This window comes from Zootermopsis nevadensis, unplaced genomic scaffold (genome assembly GCF_977971745.1).
Source record: "Zootermopsis nevadensis isolate Lab colony 2312 unplaced genomic scaffold, Znev_1.0 Znev_ptg000208l, whole genome shotgun sequence".
Lineage (NCBI taxonomy): Eukaryota > Metazoa > Arthropoda > Insecta > Blattodea > Termopsidae > Zootermopsis > Zootermopsis nevadensis.
The window spans coordinates 117,244-137,726 of record NW_028259339.1 but is presented as its reverse complement, the minus strand read 5'-3'; the positions used below and the strand labels follow the sequence as shown (position 1 = coordinate 137,726).

Sequence of the window (20,483 nt, the reverse complement as noted above, 5' to 3'; positions counted from 1 at the left end):
TCATATTAGACCTACATAAAATGATGTAAAAATGCACCTGTTGATAGGAATGTGAATCCTTTATGTCGTGCATTCATGGCTTAAATATATGTTTGTTTTCACAATTGTAAACGGTGTTGTTTACTGGTCACATTTGGTGCCAGTGTAATGTTTGTTATTCTGCACTTTGAAAGTGTGCATTCTGTCTCATAAATGAAATTCTTGGCCACACCAGGTAAAGTTGAAAAGTTAATAATTTACTCATTAACTTCTTGCTTTGTACGGAAATTAATTGGAATAACTGTTTAGTTCTTGCAGTTATTATAATTTAATTTGCAATATTTAATGTTCTTCTGCTGTTGTGTGAGTTAATGAGTTTACAGTTTAATTAATTTTCTACCTTAGAGTAAGCTGTCATCACTGAAATATAAGCCTCTTTTGTTACCTGTCTGAAAACCCTTAGAATGAGGTTTTTTAGTAGTGCATGGCATTAACTTTATTCTCTGAAATCACCACTTTATGATCCAATAAAATAGTCTCAAATATCTTTGGAATAACAGAATGGAATGGCTATCCTCTGAGGTACAGATTTTTTCCTGTGAAGTTCAGAATAAATTTCCATTTTTCAAACTTCAACATATGACATATATGTTTGTTTCACGAGATGTGACAATTACATCCCTGAAATGCCCCATAAAAGCTGTGTTTAATTACTTGCCGAATAATGGTTGCTGTTATGTTTGAAGCAGTCTTCCTGCATACCAATACACTTTGTGAAGCGGTTTATCCTCTGCTGGAAACGTTTCTGTAACTCCTCTTTAGGAATGCTTTTCAGGGTGGCCATTGCATGTCCCTGAAATTCTGTGGCCCCTCAAATGAGTGTTCAGTTTTTGGCATAGCCAGATGTGGTGAATCTGGTAGATGGTCCAGTTTCAACATCAATTTCTGGCCTAAAACTCGTAGACAGCAAGTGCATCATTACCAAGGTCATTGTCACGATGCGTAACTTTCAACAAAATCAAAGTGAACAGTTCTCCTGCGATCGAAAGAGAAGGGAAAAGGAACAAAATTCGTCTTCGCCTTACCCTCCTGGAGTCCTTTATGTCACTGGCAGACACTCAACATTTTCATGGCAACAGCACCTTCAACCTCTGTCAACACCCACACAGTAAGATAACTAAAATAATTTATGAATATAGGCCTGCAGTCACATAGTTGAAGGTTGCTTCTGAATCACAACATGCCCAAGAACTAATTTCTGGTTGATGATTATGAGGATAAAAATGAGATGAATATAACACAGCATGTCAAAATCAATTTTCATTGCCTTAGAATTCTTTGGTACACAGTTCCATTATTATAGACTCTTAATTACAACATCAGCTTTTATTTAATACACGAGCTGGAGTCCTTTCTTTCTTGTCTCATTCATCCCATACCTCATTTTTGAATGAGAGAGCGCAGTTGCAGTGTTATTACAAAGGCTGCATGCAGTCAGACTGTCAACTGGCTCTTAGTCTGTTAATGCTCAATGTGTTTTCATTCTAAGCACTTGAAAGAAGAGCATCCCACGAGAATTAACAGGTTGTGGGGGAACTGCGTGCTATAAACTGTGAAGGCACTCAAAATTTTCCCTGTGCACGCAGTAGATGAAAGATAGATTCACTTCACATAAGTGCTTTACGTTGGCGGATCCCATGGCTACTTAAATTAATTATGCTGCAGGTCAGGAATGCCAAACTTGGGAATGTGGCATGAGGGGGGGGGGGGATAGAGATCGCTTAGTGATCGTTTTCGGACAGGAGGCAGCATGAATTCACAGAGGGACTTTATGGTCACATTTGAGATGCTTGATTTCTTTTGCCACATTTTGAATACACAGAGAAACTTGTCAAGGAAACCTAATGGAAAATAGAGATGAAGATGTGCACAAAAATTTGTACTGCATGGAGCATTCTTTTTGAGAGGCTGACAACACGCTCAGCTAGTTAAAAAATTAGACCCGTATAAATATGCTAGTCCTTTTATGGTGAGGAGTTAGCATCCCACCTGATTTCCAGAGATCCTCCATTTCTGGATGCCTTCTCCTGCTACCAGAGGAAGTGCCATGCAGTGGGAAAAGATGACTTAACAAATTGGTATTGGTAATGTAAATTACATTAAGCTAATTCAGCTTCAGGTCACTGTTGAATTTTACACATAATGAAGACATTTGTTTAATTTTCAGGGGCCTAGTCTGAATTTTAAAACAAAAATACACTTTTATAATCATGTCTTAATAAGACATTGTTACTTATCTCTTACACACCATATTAATTAAGTTCCACTATATCTGAATTTACTCACTAATTTTTTACCTTTGTTATTAGTATTGCAGGCTTGTTCTTGCATAGCTCCAGTCCTGATGCCTAATGGATCATAATGAAGTGGAAATTCTCAGCAGTGTTGAACTTTGGGATGTGTTGAGTGATATTTCAGCTCCAGTTTTCAGATGTTGTGCCTTTGAAATTCAACTGATAATATTAATAGTTTATTTGAATCTATGCAATAAATGATGTTTTGTTATTTACCAGTGAAACATACACATGAATATAAACATTTTTGATAAATTGCTACATATTTGCCAATTTTTTTCATTTTTAAGTTCTTCCAAAACATGTAAGAAAACTAATGCAGTTAGAACTCCATTCTCCACTGTCTGCATTATTCAGAGTAAGATGCAAAACATTCAGAAACAGTTCCGTTACAATTTTCCATCCACCTAAACTGTCAGCAAATTACTATACTTGAGGTAATGTACTTTGTTTTCTATGGCACCATCTTTTGGTCTTCTCAGGAATAGAACGGATATGAGTGGAAATCCTGGAAGTGAAACTAAAATGTTAAGAGGATCATTCTTTAGAAACAATTGTTACTGATATATATCTTGGTGTTGAGGAAGTTTAAAAGGGGCAAGTGTCACGCCAATCATAAGTACCAAAGTGATGAAGCTGAGAAGCAGAGGCAGACAAATGGTGGGTCGAATAACTGAAAAGAAACTGCAGCTGATACTCAGGAACATGAGAGTTAATACATAAGTTGAGTGCACAGTGAAAACATATCATAATAACGCTCGTAGAAGCAAACTTAATTAAGAGGGCAAAAGGTCTAGTAATTTCTGTTCCTGACCATTCACTTGCTGGTCAGAATTACCATTCCGTCAGCAGATGACTTTGTATGTTACTTTTAAGAAGCTTTAAGTGAACAGGTAATTTTTATATTAATATTGGTGTATAGTAAATATCTCTATGTATTCATTTTAAATTTACTTAAGTATTACAATTTGATATTTCTTAGAAGGTCTGGATGCAAGAACTTTATATGATGATGATGTGTTACACTTTGTTTCCTCTTGCTGGTCATTAGATACTAAAATGCAGTGGAATCTATGACTGATTTGCTGATGGTAATAATGAATGGACATTGCAAATGGCGTCATAATGCTGCAATGTTGTCTGTTGTTATAGCATAATTAAACAAATAAAGTTTCAATGAAATTACAGTAATTAAAGTACAGTCTTTCACAGCTAAGAGTTCTAACTCTGTGTTGCTGCTTCTCCAACTTGAACATGGCCTTTGCAATTGTTCCCTCCTTGAGAGCCTTAATTGCGTCTTCATACTGGCAAAAAAGAGTTTGTCTTGATGCCAAGTTTTTCATGGTCCAGATTCCTTCACACGCTAGGCGATGAAATGAATTACGCGTCATGGCGTATTAATATGAAGAATAAATGCAGATTAATTGCCTGAACCTCCTGCAATATATAATATATGGGCGGCTGATTCTTAATTGCATGCATTTCATTTAAGGATTGTGTTCTACTCCTTCCTAGAATCAAGCCAAGATAAAGCTCCTGTAATGATATGGTCAGAGCCTTGTTAGTGGCTGCAGCAATGAAGCAAAAGGATGTAATTTACTTGGAAAGAGTCAACATGAAGGACTAGCTTTAGCATTTGATTCAGTGGCTGTGACAACAGACATTTTTCAGTGTACCAGTGCCACAGAGCTCAGCTACGCATTCAAAGTAACAGACGACATTTTCAGAAAGTTTTGTCAATACTTTATGACCATAAAAATACTGCTAAGGTATTTTTAAGAACAAAATTGAATGTGCTTCTAATAAGGTGTTTTACTTGTCTCATTTGATTTACTGATGCTTCCAGTTCTCACTAATGAAGAGGTTGCAACCCTATGTTTGTAATAATTTTATGAGTTTGCTTTAAGAATAGAACACAATTATTTTGTTTGATGCATACAATTAAGAAGAACCAACTATTTGGCCATTTCTAATTATCTGCATGTGTTACCCAAAACACTGATCTAGAAGACATCCTATTTTTATATTTCAGAAGAATTATATAAGTGCTTTTTGTTACAATTACCAATTAATTTATGTCATATATGCATTCACTTTTTCCTCCATTTGTATATTTTTACAATACCTTTTTATGTACAAACTATCACATAAAGTACCCTCTATCAATTTTATGTAGTAGGGTTATCTTGCATGAGGCATCTTTGCAGATTACAGACTTTTAAAATAATACCTGTTAATATAGCCACTCAGCCAAGAAGTGGAGGAAATATGCTTTAAAACTGAAATCAATATCCTTCTTCTCCATTTGTGCAAACCATTAAAAAGCAAATTTCCCACATGCCTGTTTCCATCACATTTACATTGGGAGAATAATAGGGACATGACTGGAACCTGCAGCAAACATTCTAGGTGTTGAACAGTGCAGCTTATTGTTTTCCTAATCATGTTGAATATTGTCAAAAGATGTTGTTGATGAGTAAATGACTGCTCTTTTCATGAATGGAAACCCAGTTATTCATCATACCCAACGCAATTCTAACCGGGCTCATACTTTGAAATATGGGGGTTGGTGTATGTAGCTGCATTACTGTGTTATTCAGCATTTAAGATTTTAAGGAGCTTTATCACATCATCTTCAAAATGTGTTGTGTTGGTACATAGATCTCTTTGTCATGCCCTACCCTTCTGTTTCGCATACCACCTCATTATGCCGAGTCTTCTATTAAAATACGTATTTATGCAGTTATGAATGGCACAGTTGTATTTTAATTAAGAAATTTCAATGTTTTAGTTTAATTTGTATTTAAGTTGGTGTGCCTGTTGAATATCTGGGTGGTATTTGTGAATGATGAAAGGTACGAGTTTTGGATTGTTAACCTTAAAACTTCCTAATTTTCATCAAGCCTGACTTGTTCTTCCTGCTGCTTCCAACAATTGTGGACAAATAATTACAATATGGTGATTAATGCATGAGGTAAGTTAAAATGGGGTGTGTTACTAGAAAGTAAATACATTTGAAATTCCAACTTCGTGGCAGGTCATGTGAGTTAGTTCAATTGAAATAGTTTCATAGAATTACAATAAGTAAATGAACCTCAAAAACATCAAGAGGTAAACGTGGTCATTAACTGCAGGAATATTTCCGATATTTCTTTCATACCCTTTTGATATTTACAAAGTGCCTTGGGCCCGAAATTAAACAGCAATGGTTGTCAAGGAATTAAACCAACTAGTGAATCGGAATGCAGGCTGCGAGTGACAGCAAAGGAACTCATACAAGAGGCATCTCTTATATTCGTGGCAAGGCTGTCATACTTTTAACTGTATTAATGAGTTGTAAAGGGAAGGACACATCTTTACATGGTCCACTGAAATGCTCTAGTGAGTCATTTATAGTGACATATCTATTGCTCTGCAACAGGAAACAAGCTATTATGGTAAACAAAATTAGGCTAGGTTTGTTTTAGGTTAAAACTTATTTAGTTTTGATTTTAAAAATAATTTGATGTGTTGATAGAAGAGTAGAGTTTATTTACATTCCATAGATCCTTGTTAGGACTCAACCAAAGGATGTAGATCATGTCATTTCATACAATATACATAAACTTCAGAACTTTTGACACAAGTACAAGAACGTATTTCACATATCAATGTACATAAACTTCATATTCTGCAATACAAGAGTGAAAAATAATTTTACAAATTAATATACATAAACCTCAGCATTTAAAATAGAAATACAAAACTTGCTTTACATATAGATTATAGATATATATAAAGCTTAAAAATTTTCAGCAGAGATAAAATCATCTACAGAATATAAAGAGTGAGTGAGTGATGGTCATTGTCTAGGTCTGCAGGTGTGAAGTTTATTAGCTGCATGAATGTCCTTGCAGTCTCCAAGAGGTTTTATCTGTGTAAATATTACTTTCTCAGATGGCAAGCGAAGATAGACCCTCAGGACAGGTGTTTGGAAATTACCCAAATTTTGTTGAAACCTTGCAGGAGTGAAGTCTTAAGGTTTCTGATGATGGTGCATTATAATCTGTAAAGCTGGCTTACACTTTGCTCATCATCTAAATTTTGGATACAAACACTACATTTAGGAAGTTGGGTCTTCTTTTGTCTTCACATGCAATAACGAACACACGACACGCAACTCAGGCTGTCAGTACTTGGAATCTATGGTTTTTGAACTGAGACAACACCGCACAATACATTCACCATAACTACCCGAAATGCCTCATACCTGCTTACGTCTGCCAAATGTGGTTTTGCAAAACTTTGTTAGGTAATCAAACATAGAGCAGAAATTATTACAAAATTTTCTATGTGTTGTCTTCACAATGAATTACTCTCTAAGATTCAACATTTAGCTATTGTAAACAATGTTCATAAAGCAAGAAAATCAAATTTTCCTTTAAGGTGACGCGATTCCGCCACTGCCTAACCTTCTGCATGTAGGCAGTAAGTACAATTACCATTTCTCTGCTTACAAAAAACAGACCTGATTTCTAAGCCCTTAAGCAGCGACTGGTACTGAAGCAGCTCAACACAAGTTCACTGTCACTTTCTTCTTCTTATTCTTATTATTAACTGTGTACAAACCTTTACAATTATGAACAGCTGAATCTAACTATGAAATTCATAAACTCAGCCAAGTCTTCATTGATTTTACATACGATTCTTGTATCAGAATTATTGTCAATCTTTTTTTTTTAAGAATTCATAACAAATGGCTGAAGAAAATTATAAAGATACATATTTTGTTATCTGTAAACTAAGGCAATCAAAAATGTTTTTTCCAACAGTATCCATCTTTCTTGACTGCCTTCTCAGAACAATAGTCTAGCATAAACTTAATCATTACCCTGATATTTTATCATTCATCCTTTGCATTACGTTATGAATGATTCATGAATCAGTGCAGGGGGCGTAGATCCAGATCTCGATGTCACTGTTCAGCTTCATGTATGCTTTCAAGGACATAATTACTAAGACCAAGAAGGAGACAGGAATACACATTAAGCTGGATGTTAGAGAAAAAGGTTGTGAGCGTAGGTGATGGACTGAATTGGCTGTGTGTTGCTTCCGTTGACAATCTTGAGTGTTTGCAATCCTCTGTGTTATGCTTCAAAGACGATTTTTGAGGGGCCCGGGCGCTGTTGAACCCATCGCCCCTGCGACAGGGAAAATGTTTCCTTCCTTCGAATCCCGATTATTCATTTTGACCAATGAGAGAACGCAGGAAGGTAAGAACTCTGGAAGAAGTGTCTGGAGTTCGATTTCCATCAAGGGCGATTCCTGTAGCTCCGAAACTAAGCGAGACAGAAGAAAGGATCAGAGTTTTTTGTTTCGAAGAGGAGATTTCGGAAACGAAGGCCTCGACACTGAGTTCGAGTCCCGACAAGGATGGTTTCTGTTGACGGGAAAGCACCCACGAGAAGAAATCGACGCCAAGGCAAAATTCTTTCGTTTCGGAGAGGAAATTACGTGGTCTAAGGTCACAGACACGAAAACAGTCCTCTGTTCGAGTATCTGTTAGGATGTTTGTTTCTGAGGTAATTTTACGGGCGTATTAAACGACGCACGTTCAATGATGAGGCCTGTAAGCTACCGGGTGTTTCCGAATTAATCTGCAGATTTTGTGTGGTTATAGTAGCCCATTATTTTTATTTATTCGTAGTTTATTTAACGACGCATTTTCAATAGGCGTAGCACAGGAGCATTAAATCCATTGATAAATCCTATTTTATTGTTTGGAAACACAAAATTAGCTTCATTTGTATTACTGCCGACTAACACGGATGCCACCAGATGTCTCAAAAGTAAAGTGCTGTACAATTTGTAGGGTTACCCAAATATTAGAAAAGTTTTTGTGGTAATATAATTTACCGCATTCGACCAGCGGCTGAATAAAGCACGTTGTTTGGAAATGGTTTTGAGGAATTGCTAAGGAATTTGCCTTCGATAAGGTGGAAATTGTCTCGTTGTAGAAGATTCGAGCAGAATATCGCTTGGATAACCTGTCTGCTTTGTCTTGAGTACTTCGAGGTTTTACTTTCGTTAAGTTAGAGAATTTTCTGGTGTTGATTCCGATTCTGCCTCAGATAACTCGTTGATGCGATAATTGTTCCTGTGCTCAAGCGTCATCTTCACGCTTCGGCCTGCTTGACCCTCGGTGGTCAGGGTATACCAGGCTAGGTGGCCCCAGAAGCAGACTGAACGCAGAAAGGGAGGAGGAGAACTTCGCCCCGTAGTCCACACAAAACTAGGATCGCGATCGACTATGGCCGCCAGATACGGAGTGTTTCGAATACGCATTCGCGGACAGCCGATAAGGGGTGATTCTCGGACTTGTGGGTTGTCGCGGGGCTAACAATTGCCGACTGTGAGAATAATAAATTGTTCCGAAATGGTGGGCGTGGCCTCTGACTGGTCAGAGGAGCAACAATCGAACAGCAGAAGGCAGAAGCTCGCCACGAAAATAGTAGTTTCGATAATTTGGTTTATCGGTCAATTCTTACTTTCTGTGAAGTCACAGGCTTCCCGCCCCCGCTGGATCAGTTTCAAAATTTCTTCTTTCCTTTAAGGGATTCTGACCTGTTGTCAGTTTATTGTCGCGTAAGGAAAAGTGAATTTGCGATTCGGTCCGTCCCTCGCTGTGAATTCGCTGTTTGGTGAAGTGTTGAAGTGGTTTAATTGTCTGCATATCAAGAACGAATCAATGTTTCAGCTGCTTTCGATCTCGAATTGATAAGAAAATGTTTACAGGGAAGTGAGCTGAGTTTATCCAAACAAAATTATTCTTAACTTACTGGGAAATACAATTAGTAAAACAGGGATCAGAATAAACTTCCAAGTTAACAAGGCGAAAAATTCCGTTCACTGGGTGCAGTAATTTATTTGTCGCGAAATTAACTGTAGTGTGAAATATTACGTGTAGCCGAAAACGCCTGGGATGGACGTTTTCGAATATTTATTTTTGTGTATGTGTTCAGTATTTTACGTCCTTTAATGACAAGACGTTGAGATATTATTAATTGTTTATTTAATACAAATTTAGTTCGGCTTTTATGAGAATGTATTCGAAACAGATTTATAATGTTATCGTCAGTTTCGCATCGCGTCACACAGTTCCAAAAGGAGATTCCACGCCATCTGTTGTTGTCCAGACCGTAAAGAATAGGCCTAGGTCATGATCAACGGCGTATTAGTTGGTGGCTGATAAATATGCGATAAGAAGTTGAAAGGGCACAACTGCACTGACCAAAAGGCGACAAACCCAAAAGCTGCCATTGTTGTGGAGTTCAAGGTTGTACTTAACGGGAGACTCCGCTCCAGGTTGTGAAGTTATTTCCTGGGTTTTTCAAATAACAGTTCTGCCACTCTAAACGATAATCGTTATAATTGTGAAAATGGTCCACATTGTGTATTGAGCACGTTGCACCAGTGCGTCATGTTGTCAGTTCCCTGTTACCTGAAGACGGTCATTGAAGCCAAAGCATCTTGTAACAATACGTGCTTGTTAACATTTGAAGCCACCCTTGAACAAAAAAGTATTGTTTAAGTAAAGCTTAAATTTTTCTACAATGCCCTTGTGTAAATGCATTGAACAGTTTCGTCTTCTTAAGAGCTGTGCCACTTTAATTGTTTGAAAATCACTTGTTTCTTTGTGGTGATGATTTTGTGACGATTTTTGAACTTTATGATTTCCAATCGACCTTATATTGTCGTCCCGAGACGAAACAAACCACGAGGAAGACGTCAGAGGGCTAATTACACTGGGAAATACAAATATCAAGAGCACGATCAACTCCCTTTGTGCCTTTTGTCGGAGAGGATCGGACGTCGTAATTTTCCTGTGCAGTTTTGCATTCTGAAGCCCTCCTCAACGAAATTTAATGATCCTGTGCGCCAAGCGATATATCGACCAAGCTCGGAAAGTGTTTTCCGTGACGCGTTCTTTGCAGCGTGCATTTGGATGTATTAAAGCCGTCTTATTTCGATACTTCCCACTTTGACCACCAGATCGTAGCAAATCAGCGACTGCCTCACTGCTTTCCTCAAACGCCATCTTGTTCTCACCGTTCGTAGGAAATTCAAAAGTACGATTTTGGAATCTTGCAGAATAGCCAACCTCCACATCAAATATCAAACAAGTCCGTCTACTGGTTCTCGAGTTGAATCGACTGGACGGACAGACAGAGACGACCAGCCCATAACGAGTTCTTGAAATGCACTTCATTGAAAGATAACAGATAATTTTCATTTACTTTGATAAGCCGTTTTAGGAACATTGAAGGGTTTAGTTTGATTAGTGCGTCTGAGTAAAACACTTTCTTCCATTCTGTAAGTCGTTTTATATAACGTACTGGCTTGCATATAAAATCGATGATAACTATCGACAGAAAGTGGAAATGTAACTGGCACACAAGGTCTATGCAAACATCGTCGAAGTTTGTTCGCAAGGCGCATGCGTGATTAGGGTTTCGACAGAAGAACGAACACGGAAATTTATTGCTAGAGTTACGCTCCTCTTGAAAGGGAATTCGAAGTCAGACGTCATCACCCAAAGGGAGAAAGTAAGTGAAGGCCAGAGACAAATGGAGAAAAATTCACAACAAAGAACTTATGGATTTTACTGTTAAAATTGTTATATTAGGACGATTAATTCAATGTTACTGAGATGATTAGGTCATGTAGCATGCGTGAGCAAGGCGAGATATTTGTACGGCATTTTGGTGTGAATCCTGAAGGGACGAGGTAACTCGGACACGTAGGCACAGATATGAATATAATATTAAAATGTATCTTCCAGGAGTAAGGTCTGGACTGGATTTATCTGGCTGAAGACTGTGATGCAATCTCGGTTTTTGCGTTTAAGAGGAGGGATATTTGACTAGCTAACTAACTAACTAGATGGCTTACCGAACGCAAAGGTTCATCACCGAATTAACCAAAGCCCTCCACCGGACCCTGTCCTGGGCCAACAAAATCCAGTTTTCTTCAACTCCTATCTCCCATAGATCCCGCTTGATACTATCCTCCCATCTACGTTTAGGTCTCCCCAGCGGTCTTTTCCCCTGAAGTTTCCCAACCAGTACCCGGTGCATACCTCATATCCCATCCATGCGCGCTACATGCCCAGCCCATCTCATTCTTCTCGACTTAATCACCCTGACAATACTGGGGGAGCAGTACAGATTTTTAAGCTCGTCATTGTGCAGTTTTCTCCATGTCCCATCGTCTTCTATCCTAGGCCCAAATATCCTCCTCAACACCCGATTCTCAAACACCTGCAATCTGTGTTCCTCCCTCTGAGTGAGAGACCATGTTTCGCACCCATACAAAACAACAGGCAAGATTATTGTTTTGTATACTTTAATTTTCAGGTTCTTAGAAATCAGACGGGAAGACAAAATATTTTGGACTGAGAAGTAGCAAGCATTTCCGGAATTTAATCTCCTCCTAACTTCCTCACGAGTATCATATTGATTTGTTATTGTTGTTCCCAAATATTTGAACTTTGTAACCCTTTCAAAGGATTTATTATCCACCCTAAGATAATTTTGTCCTCCTGTTTGCTGACAAGATACTAACATGTACTTAGTTTTTTCTGAATTTCCTTCTGTCTACTAGCCTCTAGTAAAACTTCTGCGTTCCTCTTTATTGTATTCATATCGTCCCCCAATAAATTAACATCATCAGCATATGCCAATAGCTGATGTGTCCCATTCAATTGCAAACCCTCCTGCCTTTGTTGGACTTTCCTGATGGCATATTCTAGCGCAAAGTTAAAGAGCAAGGGAGACAAAGCATCTCCTTGTTTTAGACCGTTCTTGATGTAGAATGTCTCAGAAACAAATTTACCTACTCGAATTTTCCTACAGGTTTCATTTACGCACATTTTTATTAGACTCACTAGCTTCTTTGGTATATTTGACTAGCTGAGCGACCATTAGCGTCTCAGGAGTCAGTTTACATGATCATAGCGTCGTAGATTTATCTCTTGGCCTGAACTTCTTTCAAGCATTAAGACTGTTCCTTCGTATTGTCTGACGTCCTTTGGCGTCTGCCCCACCCCCGGGGGCTTTTGCCTCCAGAAGATCCTTGGGTGTCGCGTTCTCAGGCGTTCTTTGCTAGTGTACGAACCAGTGCTTTGGTGAGGCTTTGAACGTCGTATTTATATTCGTAATTCTCGTTTCTTTCCTTGCGTCTTTAATTATTCGCGTGCACTTAATTCAAAAGATGTAATTATGTCAATTAACTTTGTCATATTTAAACATTAATAATCTTTTCCCTTGAATCATGATATCAGCTTCTGATTTAAGTGAGTGAGAACTCGTGTAATGAAAACGGATAGAACAAGAAGCGGAAGGAATTTTTGAGTAGGCCTTGGCTTCCGCAATAAGAGATTTATTACCTAATGGAGGAGGTAAGCCATGGTCTTTTCTTGCCATAAATAAGGCAGTCATGATTTCTGGTGCCTGCCAGCTGTTTCGTTTTACTCCCCTGTATTTTCTACCGTGGCCGATCTCCATGGAGCAGAGTCCTTGACAATCTAACATATTCCAGTCCAGAGCTCAAGCAACCAAGAACACCCGGTTCGAACCCGAACTCGGCATTAGTCCGATGTTACCCCATTTCGAATTTCTTCGTCCAAGTGGCTGTTGATGGACTCCAGGAGGATGGAAGAGGAAGGGTCGACGTCCTACAGGGGCAATAATTTAGCAGTTTGCAGCTTCGAGGGCAGTCAGGCTACGTGAGTTTTTTCTTGTCTGTCTGCACTAAAAGTGTCAGGATACTCGACTCACGTCATCAGTGATTGGCTGGCGGTGTTATACTCGCAAAGAGAACCAGACGCAGATTACGGTATAATATTAAAATGGAGCGTAAATAAATATAAAGTCTTCCGTGGAATCATCTGGCGCAGAATAGCAAACAAGATAGCGAGTCTTCGGTTCGGTAATAGGCGGGAAATTGTTTTGACAAGAACGGAGAAACTGTCGACATAATTACCCGCTGCAATACCGACTGAGAATTCGTGGCCACTCCATTTTGTTAAAATGGCTGACTATGTGTTGCGTGCAATCATTCTGCGACTGTTGGTAGTTGCAGTGAGGGATTTTCACTCGCGAAATTTACCCGTACGATGCACACGCTTTCGCTAAATCCTCACAAGGGAAATTTTTCTTGTGTATGTTTTAAATTGCGCCTAATTAATTTAGAGAAAATTATTTTGAAGAATACCACTTAAATTTGTGGCACTTATATTCTTCTTATCTCTGTGAAATATCCTAATTTTTCATCTGCCACCCAGTCAAAATATTTATTAGCGCTAGTTTCGCCACGTTCTTATTATCGATTAAGCGACAAACATGTAAATTCTGGGTGTCGTTCATACATCATTTCATCAAAATCCGTCTGGGGGTCCTAGAGGGTAAAGATGCTGACACGCAGATGGACAGGCGTGTGTAAAGTAGGAATTTCATTTAACTTGTTCATATTAAACCATCGAGAACATTCGGCAGAATCACAGTTACCAGACGCCATTAAAATGGTCCGGTGGATGAAGCTTAGTCATGTGTAGGCACAAGAACTATTTGTGACTTCGTTTTGTACGCGCTTTATCTAATTCTTATAATTTCGGGAAAGCGTAATCACTGGAAGGTCCATTAAAGAAGCCAGACTTTACTCAGTCCCCGTGACAAAGGGGTCATTTACGTCACCACGAAACTTCCGAATTGTAACTGCTCAGGAATATGATGCCCCGAAGATGGAGACCGTGTATCATTCATGTCGACGTCCTTCGCCTTCTCCTCTCTTATCCCTAACAAAACGCGGCTTCTGGTACGTGAACGAGCAGCGGGAAATTCGTGTGGAGTTGAGGTCTTGAAACCAGAAGAGAGGGAGACGCTGAGGACTATTAAAAGAGGATAATGTAACTTCGTATGTAGAAGGAGCAAGAAACGTTCTGTTCACATTCATACAGCAAATAGAGGAAGCTTTTTTAAGAAGGGCAGGGGAAATAAATTTCGACACGTTGGTATTAATGTAGGATAATGCTAACGCGTGTCTGAGGTCTAACCTTTAAGGATGAGGACCGGACTCAGCTGGCGAGGGACGAAGTGAGTTGGGAATTTAGAATTCTGTATAACGAGTACGGGTCACCTGGAACAGTGAGGGTAGTGAAATATATCAGGCTCCGATGGGCTGGGTATGTAGCACGCAAGGCTTGCATGCAGAATTGCTTGTATCATCAAAACCTCTAATCCTACATAGAACGAAGGAATGTGTTGTTAAACAGTGGGCAAAATTAAGCACGTCCTACATCAGCAAAACGTTTTGGAACTCGTACAAGAACATAAATTCAGAGGCCGAATGTTCAGTCATGTAGTGCGGGTAGCAGCGATGGTTCGTTATCTTGAAATTGTTTAAACTAAAAATGCTCTCCTTCATCGGAAAATTATTGCTAATGGCTGAATTTTGCTTAAGAAACATCTCGTTCGTGCTTGTAAGGTTCTTTTACGCGCCGTAAATCTACGTCATGGGACCGCCGGCTCTACTTCCCCTCTGGAGGAAGCTGTGCTATGGATTCTTATCGACCTCGGCCGGGTTTGAACCCGCGTACCTTGGGTCCAGTACCGAGCACATTATCCTCTATTCCACGGATGGAGACACGTTCAAATATTACTTTGCTAAAATAACAAAAGGAAAGTTTATAAACATGCTTTTTATTTAATATTCAAGCGAGGGTAGTCAGTTCTAGGAATTACGCAGTTGACAAGGAGGCACTGCGTAATTATTGCTTGATTTCTAAAGCCTACGAATGGTGAGAGGCTAGCGTGATTTCATAATTTTTGCGTGGCCTGGTGACGCTAAACAGAGGAGAGTGGGAGTTGAGAGAGATTAGTGTGTGGCTTGGTTGACCATGCGGGTGTTTGGTCGTTAGAGAAGGTGTAGTTTCTGGATTTGTGAAGTGAAGAAAAACGTGTGAACCGTGCCATGGGGCACCCGGTGTTCTGGATTTTTTGTTGTTGTAACATATATGTAAGTTCTGTTGAAGTTGGAAAATCATATGTGTCATCACATTGGTGATGCACGTGAACATTTCCTGTTTGAATCTTGTAACGTGGTTACAAGGGGTACCACTTGCAGTGGCGAGTTTGGGCCGGTAGGTGGTCGGGAAAAGTCAAGCAGCTAAGTCAGCGCACACAACCCTACAATTTTGAGGGGGGGGAGCTTTTTACTGTAATTCTGTTTCATAGGGGAATGTTTCTCGCTGCTGTGTCTTGGGTGTGGTAGCCAGTGAAGTATGGATGCACCACGTGTGTGTGTAACACGAATGTTCCTTCTGTTATATTAGAATTGTACAAGACAAATTACCTATTCATTTTTTTTGGTTTATATTCTTGTTTATTTTTTATTATATATTGTCATATTACTTTGCTTTTTTTTGAATATATTACATTAGTTGTTTTGTTTGAATTCTAATGGATGTGATTTATCTGATAAACAACTACCTAATTTCATGTTCCCTATTTTAACCAATTTTATATAGGGGCATAGAATACACAAACGACGAGTCAGCAGGATAGATCGACTTGAAAAACGGTGCAAAGTCCTCGTCCCAGTTTCCAATGCAGTCCACGTCCCAGTTCCGACTGCAGTCATCGTCCCAGTTAACACTGCAGTCCTCGTCCCAGTTCCGACTGCAGTCCTCATCCCAGTTCTCACTGCATTCCTCGTCCCAGTTCTGAATGCAGTCCTCGACCCAATTCTCACTGCAGTCCTCGTCTCAGTTATGACTACAGTCCTTGTCCCAGTTCTGACTGCAGACTTCGTCCCAGTTCTCACCGCAGTCCTCTCCCAGTTACGACTGCAGTCCTCGTCCCAGTTCTCACTGCAGTCCTCGTCCCAGTGCTGACTGCAGTCCTTGTCCCAGTTCTGACTCCAGTCCTCGTCAAAGTTCTCACTGCAGTCCTCGTCCCAGTTCCGACTGCAGTCCTCGTCCCAGTTCTGCTGCAGGATTTGTCCCAGTTCTGAATCCAGTCCTCGTCAAAGGTCTAACTGCAGTCCTCGTCTCAGTTCTCACTGCAGTCCTCATCATAGTTCTCACTGCAGTCCTCGTCCCTTTTCTCACTTGAGTCCTCGTCCCAGTTCTGACTGCAGTCCTCGTCCCAATTGTAACTGCAGTCCTCGTCCCAGTTTTCACTGCAGTCTCGTCCCAGTTCCGACTGCAGTCCTCGTCCCAGTTCTCACTGCAGTCCTCGGCCCAGTTCCGACTGCAGTCTTCGTCCCAGTTCTCACTGCAGTTCTCGTCCCAGTTCCGACTGCAGTGTTCGTCCCAGTTCTGACTGCAGTCCTTGTCCCAGTTCCTACTGCAGTCCTCGTCCCTGTTCTCACTGCAGTCCTCGTCCCAGTTCCGGCTGCAGTCCTCATCCCAGTTCTCACTGCAGTCCTCGTCCCAGTTCTGATTGCAGGCCTCGTCCCATTTCTGACTGCAGTCATTGTCCCAGTTCCGACTGCAGTCCTCGTCACAGTTAACACTGCAGTCCCCGTCTCAGTTCTGACTGCAGTCCCCGTCTCAGTTCTGACTGCAGTCCTCGTCCCAGTTCCGACTGCAGTCCTCGTCCCAGTTAACACTGCAGTCCTCGTCCCAGTTACGACTGCAGACCTCGCCCCAGTTCTCACTGCAGTCCCCGTCTCAGTTCTGACTGCAGTCCCCGTCTCAGTTCCGACTGCAGTCCTCGTCCAAGTTAACACTGCAGTCCTCGTCCCAGTTCCGACTGCAGACCTCGCCTCAGTTCTCACTGCAGTCCCCGTCTCAGTTATGACTGCAGTCCCCGTCTCATTTCTGACTGCAGTCCTCGTCCCAATTAACACTGCAGTCCTCGTCCCAGTTAACACTGCAGTCCTCTTCCCAGTTCCGACTGCAGACCTCGCCTCAGTTCTCACTGCAGTCCCCGTCTCAGTTCTGACTGCAGTCCCCGTCTCAGTTCCGACTGCAGTCCTCGTCCAAGTTAACACTGCAGTCCTCGTCCCAGTTCCGACTGCAGACCTCGCCCCAGTTCTCACTGCAGTCCCCGTCTCAGTTCTGACTGCAGTCCTTGTCCCAGTTCTGACTCCAGTCCTCGTCCCAGTTCTCACTGCAGTCCTCGTCCCAGTTCTCCCTGCATTCCTCGTCCCAGTTCCGACTGCAGTCCTCGTCCCAGTTCTCACTGCAGTCCTCGTCCCAGTTCTCACTGCAGTCCTCGTCCCAGTTCTAACTGCAGTCCTCTTCCTAGTTCTGACTGCAGTCCTTGTCCCAGTTCTGACTGCAGTCCTCGTCCCAGTTCTCAGTGCAGTCCTCGTCCCAGTTCTCACTGCAGTCCTCGTCCCTTTTCTCACTGCAGTCCTCGTCCCAGTTCTCACTGCAGTCCTCGTCCCAGTTCTCCCTGCATTCCTCGTCCCAGTTCTCACTGCAGTCCTCGTCTCAGTTCTCCCTGCATTCCTCGTCCCAGTTCTCACTGCAGTCCTCGTCCCAGTTCTCCCTGCATTCCTCGTCCCAGTTCTGACTGCAGTCCTCGTCCCAGTTCTCCCTGCATTCCTCGTCCCAGTTCTCAATGCAGTCCTCGTCCCAGTTCTCACTGCAGTCCTTGTCCCAGTTCTCACACTGCAGTCTTTGTCCCAGTTCTCACTGCAGTCCTTGTCCCTGTTCTCACTGCAGTCCTCGTCCCTGTTCTGACTGCAGTCCGCCTCGGCTAATATTTGTTGTCCACACTTTTCTTTCTTTCCATCACCATTCAGATCGTCTATCAATGTCTTAACGTTCTCCATGGTCGTTATCGCTTTTCTCCTCAGACACCTGCAGTCAAAAAAGATACATCTTATTACCTTCCAATGCTATTAAAGCATCAGTGCCCTTTTAAATGCAACACGAAATTCGGAACACGTGAAATACAAATTTATACTACGTATTCTTATATTTATATTATTAATATTTTGCTCTTTCACCGGTTGATTAGTCTGTTATTATGCTAAAAATTAATCCAGGGATACGATATTTTGTATATATTATTCATCCTTGGACGCACTGCAGGATAAATCGGAATGAGAAAACGTTTCCTGCTCTTTCGGTGAAAGCAAGATCAGGTACATCGACTTACTACGATTTCAATTCCGAGAAACAGAATTTACGTTCCTTCAGTTAATAAGACGATATCATACTTGCCAGTTGGTTCATCATCGTTTCAAACTCAAAAGCAAAACACCATTAAGCTTCGTTGCTCCGCACTGAACTTCAAGAAAAACTTCACAGTTTTCACGTCACTTGAAACCGAGTGCTAGTTCGTACACGAGTTAACGCTACATTCCTTATTTAAGGGTTACTCTGTAAGCAGCGATTATTCGGAATTCTTAAATATTCTTTGGGCCATCCACGAATTAAAATAGTTACGAAATTAATTCACTAGGTTTTTTGTATTGCTGTAGAAATTGAACTATTTACCATAAATGCAGACAGTATTTGGAGGACAACAACAATGTTTAACAATTTCATACCAATCCTCACGATGCCACAGAAAATTACAAATAAAAATTCAATAGCCATTTACAGTTACAGCACGCGAGACGAACACAACAATGAAGATGGAAAGGTAACAACAAAGAGATTATCAAACAACACACGAGTGCATAGGACGTTAATGCACAAAGAAAAATTGCTACTGAATGCATCAGATGTTTGTAATAATAATTTAAATAAATCAAATAAAATAGAACTTCGTAAAATCCGATTAAAGGAAGCGATCTTCCTTACAAATTCATGGACGCCCCAGCAGACAGCATCAGCAGTTGATGAGCGTCCAGCAAAGGGAATGTTTTTAATCGAAGGGCTGCAACTGAACAGAGAAGAGTCCCTCAGATTCCGAGCAGGAATGCGGAGACCGACAGCTTCCAGAAGGGAAGAACAGCGTTTAAATCCGCGGTAAACTTTCGTAAGAGACAGCACATCACTGCAATAATCCTTCTCACAATTGTAAATGATAACCTGTAAATGTAATGAGCAATAATATTAAATAGGAAACCCTTGGCTCACCTTTGTGGAGAGGAGGAAATCTCGATGTTCACAGGCAGCGAAAGTTGAATTATAAATTAAATATTAATCGAACGAAATATTAATTGTCACTAAATTATAGAACGTAAATCCACGAAAGGCTTTTGCTAATTAAGGCAACACAAAAGTATCTCGTTCTCGAAGCACTTAATCCAAAACCTCTTTGCAGCACAATTCGAACCAGAGTGACGAAAGCCGATTGTTGCCTGCTATTTATACCAACACAACAAAGCAGACGTAACTATGACGCAACAGTCAGTAGAGGGAGTGCAATACGGTTGATTCAAGCGTGCATATGGACTGAGAAATGAACCTTATCGCATGCCAGCCTTGATTGTTGCAGGCGTTCGTATTTTATATGAACACCTGCGTTTTATATTTACACATTCTTTGTAGTTAAAGAAATACAAATTGGATTACTATAAGTTATAATTTGTAAGAAATCAAAAATTAATATTAAATATTTTCTGTGTAAAAGGAAATTAATTGAAAAGTAACGAAACGAGGCTTGAAGTAAATTTTGCAATTTACTTTTCCCTTGTTTAAAAATAACGTCGTGTTTTGTATAATTTTTTAATTTTAAAGACGATTTTTGAGGGGCCCGGGCGCTGTTGAACCCATCGCCCCTGCGACAGGGAAAATGCTTCCTTCCTTCGAATCCCGATTATTCATTTTGACCAATGAGAGAACGCAGGAAGGTAAGAACTCTGGAAGAAGCCTGTAAGCTACCGGGTGTTTCCGAATTAATCTGCAGATTTTGTGTGGTTATAGCAAACCATGTATTTTTATTTATTCGTAGTTTGTTTAACGACGCAAGTTTTTACCCCCAAGGCTTCCTTCACTGTTTTGAGGTATTGGCGGACATTAGCCACGAGGGCTGAGATAGACGTAGTTTGATGGGTAAATATGAGCTGCCAATACACTGTACAAGGTTGCACAAAATGTGTCCAAAATTGGAATGTGCAGTTCAAATTTATACCACCATACTCACACATGACAGCAGCACTGTGGCATTTCCTGGTGGATTCCAATAAAGTCTGTGGGCCAGACGC

At 40.6% G+C, this 20,483-nt stretch overlaps 1 protein-coding gene across 1 annotated transcript; it reads right to left on the bottom strand.

Annotated features, from left to right (window-relative positions):
- Nucleotides 1-15,013: 15,013 nt before the first annotated feature.
- Nucleotides 15,014-19,601, bottom strand: LOC147870726 (uncharacterized). Its single transcript, XM_087342087.1, has 2 exons — nt 19,414-19,601; nt 15,014-18,183 (listed from the first exon to the last, which is right to left on the bottom strand). Exon 2 carries the CDS (start codon nt 18,153-18,155, stop codon nt 16,548-16,550), a length of 1,608 nt encoding a protein of 535 aa, XP_087198213.1. The 5' UTR covers nt 18,156-18,183; nt 19,414-19,601; the 3' UTR covers nt 15,014-16,547.
- Nucleotides 19,602-20,483: the final 882 nt, after the last annotated feature.